This window comes from Microcebus murinus, chromosome 16 (assembly GCF_040939455.1).
Source record: "Microcebus murinus isolate Inina chromosome 16, M.murinus_Inina_mat1.0, whole genome shotgun sequence".
Lineage (NCBI taxonomy): Eukaryota > Metazoa > Chordata > Mammalia > Primates > Cheirogaleidae > Microcebus > Microcebus murinus.
In genome coordinates, this window is record NC_134119.1 from 52485753 (window position 1) to 52497914 (window position 12162).

The following is a 12162-nucleotide window of genomic DNA, read 5'->3' on the forward strand; positions in this document are numbered from 1 at the left end:
CCCACTCAGTGGTCAAACAATAAATCAGAAAATAAACTTGGCAGGGGTTAAGAGGCATTGATGGGAATAAATTGAGACAAACATAGGGTTTTTTATTGAGTGCTTTATTTTTACAGAGTGAAAATTGAATTACTTAACTAGTCAATGAGGTAGTCAATTGGGGAAAGTGCCTAAAGGCAGGGGAGGAGACCTGGGCTTGAACGCAGAAGGCACTGCTGCCCTCAGCGACAGGCGGCTCCCACACGCCTTCCGGGAGGATTGCCCGGCCACCCGCATGGCGCCAGAGCAGCAGGTCCTGCCTTTCCCAGGTGGGCAGACCTGGATTTCCTGGCTCAGGGAGACAGCCCCTCCCTTGGGTCACGAGTGGCATAATCCAGGGGTTATCGGAACAAAACAAACAAAAATGACTCCTGTCACACAATCTTGCTGCTCTAGCCACAGGACTGTCTTTAACAACTTCTCCTCCAAAACACAGGCAGGGGGTTCTGGGGGTCTGTGACAGTGCTACTGACCAGCCAGCAGGCAAACCCAAGCTCAGAGTGACTTCTGTTGCCCTTAAACCTCAGGCTCAATCAGGACACTAACACAGAGTCACTGTAAGATCCAGCAATCCCACATCTAGGTAAATACCCAAAAGCTGTGGTCCCCAAGCCCGGGCCGTGGACCGGAACTGGCCCATAGTGGCCTGTTAGGAACCAGGCCCAACGGCAAGGGGGTCAGTGAAGCTCCCCCTGTATTCACGGCTGCTCCCCACTGCTGGCCTCACCGCCTGAGCTCCACCTCCTGTCCGATCAGCAGTGGCACTAGATTCTCAGAGGAGCGAGAACCCTGCTGCGAACTGCGCGTGCCGGGGATCCAGGCTGCATGTCCCTTATGAGAATCTGATGTCTCCTGGTCTGAGGCGGAGCTGGGGCGGTGGTGCTGGCGCTGGGGAGCGGCTGCAAACACAGATGAGATGATGAGCAGAGAGGGCTGACTGCACAGTAAATGTGATGCGCTTGGATCGTCCTGAACCATCGCCCCGCCCCTGCCCCAGTCCATGGAAAAGTTACTTTCCATGAAACCGGTCCCTGGTGCCAAAAACGTTGGAGACCACTGCCCAAAAGTGAGAACTCAAACAGACATGTGCACCCCACGTCCACAGCGGCACTATGCACACTAGCCAACCGGCGGGAACAGCCCGGGTTCCGTCCACAGACGAATAAATGAACGGAATGTGTGGCACCCATGCAGTGGAACGTTATCCGGCCATAAGAAGGAAGGGAGTTCTGACGTGCTACACACGGCTGGGCCGTGAGGACATGGTGCTGAGTGAAGGAGGCCAGTCACGACAGGACCCCACAGGACTCCACGCAGCAGAGGCCCTCGGAGCAGGCAGAGCCACACGGACAGAGTAGGATGGGGGTGCGGGGCTGCGGGAGGGCGTCGGGAGTCAGTGTTTGATGGGGACAGAGCTTCTGCTGCGGAAGATGAGAAAGTTCTGGAGACGGATGGTGGAGATGTCTACACAGCAACAGGAATGTATTTAATGCCCCCAGAACTGTACACTTAAAAACGGTCGAAATGTTAAATTTTATGTTACATACATTTCACCACAACTTTTAAAATAATAATAAAGAAGAAAGAATTTTTTAAAAAAAGAACTCAGGCTCAAGAGTGAAGGAATTCAGATCACGTCTGGGCCCCTCCCTGGCTGTGTGACGGGGCCAGTCCCCCGCTGCTCTGGCCTTAGCCCCCTCTGTGACCGAGTGCGATCGCAGCGTGCCCTTGGCGGGCGCCTCCCAGGACCCACGGGGGCGGTGCGCAGCAGCGGGCACCCAGGCGGGGCTGTGGCGCCCACTCTGTTATTGCTAATCTGAAGCTCCATGTGAACAGCGGGACGTTGTTATCCTAAGGTAAAGTCACCTCAGAGGCAGAGGCTGGGGGTGGTCCGAGCGGACGGCTCTCCTGGCTGGGGCCTGGGAGATGCTATCTCCACTTCCAATGCTTCAGAAACACGTCCGGCAAAGGAAGCGCACGGAGAACTCTTTCGGAATTAAAATTGATCTGAATAGGAGCAGCCGCACTCTGCCTGGCTCTTTCCTACTTTAATTTGAACTTTAATTCATCTCTGAGCATCAGGATATGGCGCCGTGCAAGAGATGCGTCCGCTTGAGTCAAGGCGAGCTCAGCATTGCAGGAAATTATCTGCTTTTGCAAGAAAATTACTAAGGAAGGAGAGTGCTGTCATTTTAACATCTTTGAGCTGGTGTGAGAAGAAACTAATTAAATGATTGTAATTTTCTGTGCAAATACAGTAACTGACTGCTACAGAAATGCAAAATAAGAAGGAACCTCTCCATCTCAAAAGAACACTGGAGTTTTCATTTTCCCCCCAGTTTTCCAACGAAAGCTCTCGCTCAAGTATCCCTGCTCGATTTGTAAAATGACAAATGGCACTTCACTGGAATCGAGACGACACGTGCAATATGCCTCCTGTAACAGTGTCCCGATTCCCGGGCCTTGAGAGAAAAGACTTGGCTGCTGCCCTCAATGGGCTGTGCATCGATCCGCCCAACAAACCGCCTCAGTCTGTGTTTCAGCCTCGCCAGGCAGGCAGGGATGGGCGCGCTCGTGGGCCCCGCATGGCTGCAGGACCGGGGTGCAGGGCGCCCCAGCCCCGCCACCCGCTGCACAGAAACAAAGAGCCAGGGCGCCCTTCTGCTGCTCCCAGAACCCAGACTCACACCCAGGACGAGACAGGGGCGAGCGGGTGCAGAAGGCACGCCGCCCCTGCCAACCACTCGATGGAGACCTCGCCGTCCACGGCTTCCCAGGGGGAGGAAGGCGGCAGGAGCAGGTGGTTTCCTGGGCATCCCTACGCAAGCCACAGAGCACCTTCCAAATGGGGGCAAATGGGCCCTGGGTGAGACTCTATAAATAACTCATTTTTTGGAATCAGAAAAAAGAAAGACAAGGAGGCCCCACACAGAAGGCAATTTATAAGCTCCCGGTGTCTTGCCACACGGGGAAGGCACAGGGATCCTCAGCCGTGGCCCAGCTGATTTCCAGCCACCCCAGCTCTGCGCTCCCTGGCTTCATCTTCGCAAGTCTCAGCCTGATCTGCAAAACAATCGCAAAATAAAGTAGCAGTGTTGCGAGGCCGGCAGGCGCTGGGCTGCATTCTAATCGGAAGGGGCGTGCCAAGGAATAAGGCTAATTTATGACCTCTTTAAAATACTCTCAGGAACCTTCATGCAACTACAAATTAAATAGCCCCTTTATTAAAGTAAAAGTGGATGTGTGAAATATGTTCAGGAACTTTATTAACAGGGCTGTCTTTATGCCTTCAAGCCAGGCTTCATGATCTACAACGTGTCCCTTCCTGGCCCACGGGTGAGCTGGGCTTCCCAGGGCCCCACGCCTCTCCCCAGCCTGAACAGTCTCGCCACCCTAGACCCCCTTCATATCAGCTCCATCCTTCACCTCCTCCAGGAAGTCTTCCCAGACTTCCCCACCACACCAAGAATGTCCTGTGATAAATTCCTGTCCAGACTGAACTTTTCACCAGGGAGGGAGCCAGGTTTGAATTTGCTCATCTGCTGGGCACATAAGAGACACTCCATAAATATTAGCTGAGCCAAACAGCTACTCCGAGCCAGGTCTGGAGCTGGTTGTGAGAAGAGAGTGAAGATGCCAGTGACGTTGGTGCCCTTGGAAAGCCGCCAAGGAAGCAGGGCCCTGAGGTCCTGCTGGGCGGCCCATCCGGGGAGTGCCCCCCCTGAATGCCGGCCTGACTACAGGGATGATCATCCCCGTTGGACAGACTAGGAAACAGAGGCTCAGAGAGGTTCAGTACACATCCAAGAGCGAACAGCAGGCACCAGTGAGACCAGCAGAGCCTGATGCTCAGTCGGCATGAAAACCCGCCTCCCTCATTGTTACCTAAAGAGGTGGCAATGAGGCTCCGGGACTGTGCCTTCCAAGGCCTCTTCTGCTTCATTCCTGGTTTCCATTTATATAAATAAATTAGCCAATGTATACCAAAAATACACGTCGGGGTTTGAGTATACACGTATACTAAAAATATCGCCAAGTGAAACCTTGGCGATGGTCTGGTCCTGCTATTCATTTTACAGATGGGGAAACTGAGGCCTAGAGAAGAGTGGGGACATGAGTGGCCAGTAAGACGGACAGGCACAGAGTAGGGGTGTGAGTCCAGCTGAGCTCTGGAAAGAAAGCTCAGGGCTCTCGGGGAATTGGGGGAGGAGAAGGGAGTAGGGGGACGCAGAGTGGGCATTTGGGGGGCAGGGAGGGATCCAGGGGTCAGACCAGGGCCAAGAGGAGCAGCATGGAGCACACGTGACTTGCGTCTGACTGGGGCCAGGAGCTTCCCACCCAGAGCTGAAGGTCCCCTGCAGCGACCTTGATCAGGGACATTTATGCTATTTTTGAGCATGTCCAGCAAGGTGGGCTCAGGGCCCTACCAAATTGCTGCCCTGCACCTGGCGGGTGGAAGACAGTGTCACCATCCCCAGGGCTGCCCAGCTTTGCACCCAACGCTGCCACTTCCCCAAGACGCACCAAGGGGTGGGCTTCTAGCCAGCCGCAATCTCCCCTGTTCCCACTTCCGTGGAGTGCCAGCCCCTCTCCTAGGCAATGTGTCACCAGGCAAGGACTCGGCAGGGAAGGGCCCTTTTAGGTCTGGCAAATCAATTGCAGATGTGGGAGAGCATGTTCGGGGGCCTCTTGGGGGTCCTCAGCAGCAGCACGAGCAGACCAGCGCTTGGGAAGGTGCTGGGAGAGGATGGAACACGGGGGAGACGAGGGGACCCTAAGCCCGCAGGGAAGACCTCACCTGTTGAACTTGGATGAGAACCCAAATGAAGGCAGATCCCTGATGCCACAGTGGGCTCCCCAAGGCCAGGGAAACCGCTCGGGCAGGCAAGCCCAAAGGCAAGAGCCTCCCTGGGGCGCCTGCAGGAGAGGCGGGGCGGGACGGGACGGCCCCTCCACCACCGAGTGCCCTTTCTGTCCCAGGCATCGCAGCTGTTCCCCCTCCCCAACCTTGTCAGCTGTCCTCATCTTCCTCCTCCTCTGGCCCATTCTTAGCAATCCAGACCCCTTCCCAGCCGAAATGAACTGCCCCTTCCCACCCTCCACTCCCCCTCTGTGCCCCCACATCTACCCACCTCGCTCCACGGGAACTGCAGACACCGGGCTCTCTGCCGGACACTTCACGGAACAGAACCCATCCCAGTGGCTCCAGACCCCTCCTCACTGACCCAGGGCTACCGCCTGGCACATGACCACCACACCAGGCCTAGGTCAAAGACAGCATGTCTCCCAATTTCTGCAAAGTGCAGCCCGCAGCCCTGCAGGCAAGCACCGTGGAGCCAGGCCTGCCAGCGGCCTCCCACCACCCTCTAGAAGGCAGCAGATTTGGGGACTGATGTGAGGCTACGTGGAGGCATCTAGTTCTGGACGAAATACCTCCTCTTCTCCCTGGGGGCACTCAGCCCACCTGTGGGCTCTCCCAGCACTGCCACTCTGCACGGTGTGGGGGTGCAGGTGAGTGCAGAAGACCTGGGTCACCCTGGGGGCAGGGCTTGCACAGTGAGACTCCCAGACTCTGGCAGCCCCGCACACGTCCCCATTTGCTGCTGCCTGTGCCTCCACACGGCTTCCCTGGCTCCTGCGTCATCCTTCCTCCCAGAAGGGCTTGCACAGCCCACAGCCAGCTCCTGACAGCAAGTGTGACAGGCACTCAGCATTGGTGGCCACATACATCCTTGGCCTCTGTCTGCCCTGTCCCTCTCGAGGTGGCCATTGGCCACCCTTGGTAATGGCTGCCAGGACAGAGAAGCACTTCATCTGGACAGAGGCTGCTCCTGCGACGTGCTGACCAGCCACATAACCAGGAGCCGCCCCTCGCTCCAATCTAGTCTCCACCCCAAATGCTAGTGGCCACACAGTGGTGGCCTAAAATTCCAAAATAGTGCATGAGAAGATCAGCAGACTTAAATGCAAAACCTGTACCCTGAAGCCACCAAGCTCACCACTAGAGTGGAAGGAGCTGATGTCATGTCACAAAACCATAGCCATCTGACCCAAGACCAGCCTCAGACCTTGAAGCCCAGTACCACTCAGGAAGGAGGAAGCCTGCAGGGCTGAGGTGGCCATGTCATGTGCATCCTCACCTGGACACCTCTCCCAGACCTGCTCCCCTCCCTCAGCCCCTCCACAGCCCTGGTCCAAGACTCACATTGCAGCAGCCTCCTCCCTGAGCCTCTGTCCAGAGATGCCACCCCCACAGGTGTCACCCTCACCAATCCCACCCTCCATGCTGCCTCCAGGGCTCTTCCTGAACCAGGCCCAACCTTGACATCATTTGCGGAGCTCTGGCTACAAACCAGGCTCTTATCTAAGCATTTTACATGGAATATCTTACTTGACCTGCACAACAAACCTATGAGCCTTTGCTGCTCCCATTTTCAAGATTAAATGGGAGAGATCCAGAGATTTAGTCCCCTTGCCCACGATCCCAGAGCCAAGAGGGGCAGGGCCAGGATGCAAACCCAGGCAGACTGACTCTGAGCTTTATTACATCCCCGCCCCACATGGCCACACTGGACTCTTCAGCCTCACGTTTGGGGGTCTATCAGGAACCAACTGTAACCTACGTTTTCCAAACTTTTTCCTCTGGTTTCTCTCCATGCACAATGCATTCACTCTCTCTTTATATAACATATATGAACCTTCAAATTCCTGCCTATCAGAACTTTCTCAAGCTATTTCTTCCTCTAGAATGTTCTTCTCCATCTCCCATATATTCCATTTATTCATTCTTTATGCCAGCCCTGGTGTCACCTCTTCCGTGCGGTCTTCCTGATTTCCCCATCAGTGCCATCAGGGTAAGATGACACCACCTCCTCACATCCTATCTGTTCATGTCCACCTCTTCTCACCCACTAGACTACTCTGAGCTCCACCATGCTAAGCTCAGGCAATGCAAAGGTAACTGAGACCTCTTCCCTACTATTGGGAGCTGAATTGTGTCCCTACCGAAATCCATATGTTGCAGTCCTGACCCCTAGCACCTCAGAATGTGACTGTATTTGGACAAAGGGTCTTTACAGAGGTAATTAAGGTAAAATGAGGTAGTTAGGATGGGCCCTGATACAAAATGACTGGTGTCTTATAAGAGGAGATATGAACACAGACCCACACAGAGGGACAACCATGTGAGGACACAGGGACAATGCAGCCATCTGCAAGCCAAGGAGGGAGCCTCAGAAGGAACCAGCTCACCTTGATCTCAGACCTCCAGCCCCCACACAAAGTACATTTCTGTTGTTGGGGCGGCATGCTTCATGTGGCAACCCCAGCAAACGAACACGCTTGCCCTTAAGGAACCTGCCATCTGGTGGTGTCATAACTGAACCCCCACACAGCTCAGCGAGAGGCTCTGGGTGTTATAATAGAGGAAACTGCCATGGACAGCCTGTTCTTGACCTTTTAACTCGGAGAAACAAGTTTCAGAAGCTCTTCTGATTTGCGGCTCTAGTTCTCTGCGTATGAAATATGCACAAATACCGAATTCATCTGGACAGGGAGCAGAGCGTGTGGGTGATCTGCTCAGAATGATCTCTGCATACCGCTGCCTTCAACATCTCCTACCGTGTGGACACCGTGCAGAGCAGACACAGAAAATGGGGAGGGGGATGGGGAGGACAAGATAGAGGAGGAGAGGGGAGGAGAGAAGAGGAGAGGGGAGGTGAGAGGAGGGGAAAGGAGTCAAGGGAGGTACTGACCTGCCTGGGAGACAATGACAGAGGCGAACACACTGGGCCTGGCTGCAGGAAGCTTGCGTTCAAGCCAAAGGATGCATGAGAGTTGAAGTTCAAGCATCATGAGGGCAGGAGCCCAGGTGAGCTGTGCTTAAACAAGCACAATAAGCACACGATTTCCCAGAAATGGTAAGAATGGGATGGGGCCCGACACAATCCCATGAGGGTGGCATGAAGCCACAAACCCAGAAGCAGATACCAGCACTCTGTAACATTAACCCACCTCCACGTAACACGCCAAACCTGGAGCCGCCTGTGCACAGCCCGTCCTGGATCCATGGGGTAACACCCGTGGGGTTTCAATGAAACATTAACTTCACACAGAACAATTTGTTTCTCAACGTCAAACAGAGAGGCAGTGTTTGAACTTCCGAGCGAGCGAGTCCCTTCCCTATCTCCATGGGAGCGAGAAGAATCACGCCGTGGAAGGAAACCCACATACGTTCCCAGAGCTGCAGCGACAGGCCCTGTTTCCCAAGCAGCTTGGATCCTGCGGCTCCTTTTTGTGGGATGCTCTCAAATGGCACTTAAACAGTCCAGCCCCCTCGTCAAATGCTTTTTTTTTTTAATTTTGAAGAATACCTGACACGGTAAAGTAAACATTCTCCCTGCTCACGCTGACCGCATCTGCAGAGCAGTGCGCAAGTCAGAGGAAATACATTTTTATAAAGGCTCCGTTCAGCGTTCAGTGAGTCAGCCTCAAGTTCCTTTCTTTCCGGTTGTAGCTCTCAAAGATGGGGTTTGCAGGCGGAGGGGAACCAACTGCCAAACCCTGGCTAAAATCTCTGGCCCTGTGGCTGCCAGTCGAGGATAGAGGGATAAAGTGCATTTCTAAGACACTTTGTGTGCCGAGAAGACAAAGCCATGCATGCAACAAGCACAGAGAAAATAGCAATTAAAAAAAATAAGTAACAGTTTTACTTAGTTGGCTCTTGGTAGCAGCTCTCCCGCCACTGCTTCTGGGCTTTATCCAGGCAAGACGAAACCCCCACGTCACCCCTGCTCCCAAGCTACAAGACAGCCGATTTCCCAGAGAGACACCAGTCTGCCCGACTGTCCAGGCCAGAGAACAGGGTGTGGGGGAGGCAGCAGCGCCAAGATTTTGAAGCCCAATGCCTGGGCCCACATGGCCATGCCGTCGCCTCTCCCCACCCCACGGACGCCAGGCTCACCGATCGTATGGGGCAGCCCTGGCTCTGCCTCCTGGCGTCTGCCAGTGCCAGGCGAGGCCCAGCTTGCCACACCTCACCCCTGTCCCTCACTTCCCGCTGGCCAGAGCACATGCGTCCCTCAAGCTCCTCTCCAGCTCCCGGCCTTTCTCCCCCCACTAAAGAGAAGCCCGCACCAGCCCCCACTCCCGACACACACGCGTGCCCCCCACCCCAGTGTTTCTGGCCAGCGGCCAGTACGCAAGCCCACGCGGCACAGAGCCCTCTCTGGACCCAACGCTGCCCGCAGGCACCGAGGCCAGGGGGGCGGCTCTGCCCGCACCCTCCCTGGGCCCGCTCCTCAGCTCTCCCAGGGAAGCCGCCCAAGCCCAGACTCTGAGCTCAGATGGCTCCGGGCTGGGTGTCAGCGGCCCCATCTCCTACACCTTCTCCGCCCTGGGATCTCCTCTCTTCACTGACCCCGCCCGGGGAAGCCGAGTGACAAAGGCGGGAGTACACTGCTGAAGCAATGACTTCAGCAGACGGGGAGGGGGTCAGATATCTCTGGCTCCACAGGATTTACCTTCAGTGTGTTTATCTGCTCCTTTGAGCTCTTGCTTTCTGGCTTACCTTTCAGCCCGACTTCTAGCTTATGGCACTGGCGACACGGTTCGTCCACCAGTACTGGGGAGTGCTGAAGGCTGGGCCCGGCCAGCACCTGGTGCCCAGCCCTCGCTCAAGATGTGCATGGGCTCTTCCAGGGAGGGACATGGCCACCTCTGGAAGGCACCCCCAAGCAGCACCCCAACTGCCCCTGCTGGCCCGCTTTGTCCAGGGCGCCAGCTCTGCCCTCTGAGGGCTGTTAGTCTGACTGCAGATGCCAACCATGACCCCAGACCAGAGATTTGCACCTTGCCTGCACCCTGGTAACCACCAGCCAGTTGGGGAGGGGCCACTAGAACATGGGGCTCCTGATTCCAAGTCCACTCAGCGCTGCCCGGTACCCCACACATCCGCTGCCCCTCCTCCTCCACACAGACCGCAGCCCCTGGAGTAGCCCAGGCCACATCAAAGAGAATGGTAAAAAGTGACCGCCCAGGTGACCCCCTTTCCTGGCCACAGACACCAGTGATCCCCACCTACACATGCCACTACCAACACATACAGGGACCCTGGCCTCTGCAGAACTTTGCAGCCTGGAGCAAGGAGAGGAGGTGGGCAGCAGCCACCCTGGGAGACCCTAGTGAACAGCGGTGCTGGGGTGAAGGGAGGTTCCCATCTCCCCTCCCCACACAAACGTGCCTTCCCCTGGGGCCTCTTGGCAGCCACCTACCCACCTCAACCCTTCTCCAAACCTGCGAAGCTAGGGAGGACACACCTGGGGCTGCCCCAAGGTGACCCCAGGGTGACCACAGGCTTTTTCCCCGGGGAAAAGCGAGGCTAAGGCAGCCCCCAGGGGAAGGACAGAAAGGGATTCCTGCGGCCCCTGCGTTCACCACCAAAGGATGGGGTAAGGTCTCCCCCAGGGGTGGGAAGCCAAGGCTGGGGGGTGGAGGGGCAGGAGGTCCCTCACAGAGGGGGCTGTGCCGGAGAGAGTGGCAAACTCCCAGCTGGAGCAAAGCCCAGGTAGCAAGAAGGTGGGGGGAGGACAGGGAGTTTGCGGCCGCTGCCACTCCGAGTCCCAGAGCTCCAGGTCCAGAGTGCAGCGGGGATGAACCCAAGACACGCGGGTCCACACGCGGGTCCGGGCACGTCCCTGCATGTCCGGCGACAGGATCTCCAGGCAGCCGCGGACCACACTAAGGGAATCAGGGACAAGGGTAACCCTCGAATCGAGAGTCCCAGAACAGGAACGGAGCAGACCCGGGAAGCCCCGGAGCCTGTGGAGGCGCCACCTGCGGGGTCCGGGATAAACCGGGGTGGGGGATCCTGGAGCCAGAAGTCCCAGAACGCAACGCTGAGCGGAACCGGCGAGTGTTGGGGCCATCGAGGCAACGTGAGCTGGGCTTGTCCTCAGGACCTGGAGGTGGCTGGGCAAGCCTCAGGGGACCTCTCTATTAACTCTGGATCTGGAGGCCAGTGGGGTAGCCCCTCAAGTGGCCGAAGATTCCGAAACCGGTGGGAATGTCCCCTGAGGTGAGACAGGTTCCCGTATCTGAGGACCTCTCCCCACGTATCCAGCGACTGGAGGCCAACAGGGGCACCGCCGAGATGACCCGCGTTTCCAAGTCGCCAAAACGCCCAGATGACCGCCGGGTGGTCCGAAAGGAGGGGGCCGTGGCCGCCCCCGGGGTGTCCCCAGGAGTCCCGAGAAGGGGCCGCGGGGAGGACACGGAGGTCACTTACGCTGCTGTTCTCGCCCGTCCAGTGCACCATCGCCTGGTTGTGTGTCGCGTCCCCCTTGAGCACGAACGACGTGCTGATGAGCGAGACCTGCGCCCGCGAAGCCGCTCCGGCCACCGGCGCCGCCCGCGCCCAGCGCCCCTTGCCCGCGGCCGGGGCGCTGTCCTCGCCCGGACCCGAAGCGGGACCCGGCCCCGGACCCTGGGCGATGGGCTCCATGCCGCGCGCCCGCCGGTCCTCGCCGGCGCCGGGCTCCGAGCGCCCTGCGGGCAGGCTGCGCGGCACCCGGGCCAGCCGGGCGCGGGGACCCAGGCGCCCGAGCTCGGGGGTGCGCCCCGCCGCCCCGCAGGCGGCCAGCAGCAGCAGCAGCAGCAGGAGCGGCGGCGAGCGCGGCGAGCGCGGCGGCGGCGGGGCCCCGGGGCTCGGGGCTCGGGCGGCGGGGCCGGGCCCCTTCGGGGCGCGCGGGGGCCCCCGGTGCGCCATGGTCGCCGAGGGGCGGCGGCGGGTGGCGCGGGCGACGGAGACCGCGGCCGGGAAAGCGGGAGGGCGCCGGGGAGCGCGAGCGAGAGCGGAGAGAAAGGGGCCGGCGAGGGAGGGAGCCGGCGGGAGGAGGGGACTCGGCTCTGCCGCCGCCGCTCAGCCGAGGGCGCACCGCCACCTGCCGGCCGCCCGGCGCGGGCCTGGAGCGGGCCCCACCTCCGGGTCCCCTTCCCCTCCTGTTCCTCCCTCCTCTTCTCCCCTCCGCCCTCCCGCCCTCCCTCCTTCCCTCCAGTCCCCCGTCTTCAGTCCCCGCCCTTTCTTCCTGTGTTTACTGAGCACCTGCTTTACGCCAACCGCGATTC

The 12162-nt window shown here is 58.0% G+C and overlaps 1 protein-coding gene across 2 annotated transcripts in view; it reads right to left on the reverse strand.

The window, feature by feature from the left end:
• Positions 1-11803, reverse strand: part of SORCS2 (sortilin related VPS10 domain containing receptor 2) — a 516842-nt gene extending 505039 nt beyond the window's left edge. For both annotated transcript variants that reach the window (XM_075992934.1, XM_020282017.2), the window contains exon 1: positions 11324-11803. In XM_075992934.1, coding sequence (XP_075849049.1) covers positions 11324-11803 — 480 coding nt within the window. The remainder of the gene's footprint in view (positions 1-11323) is intronic.
• Positions 11804-12162: the final 359 nt, after the last annotated feature.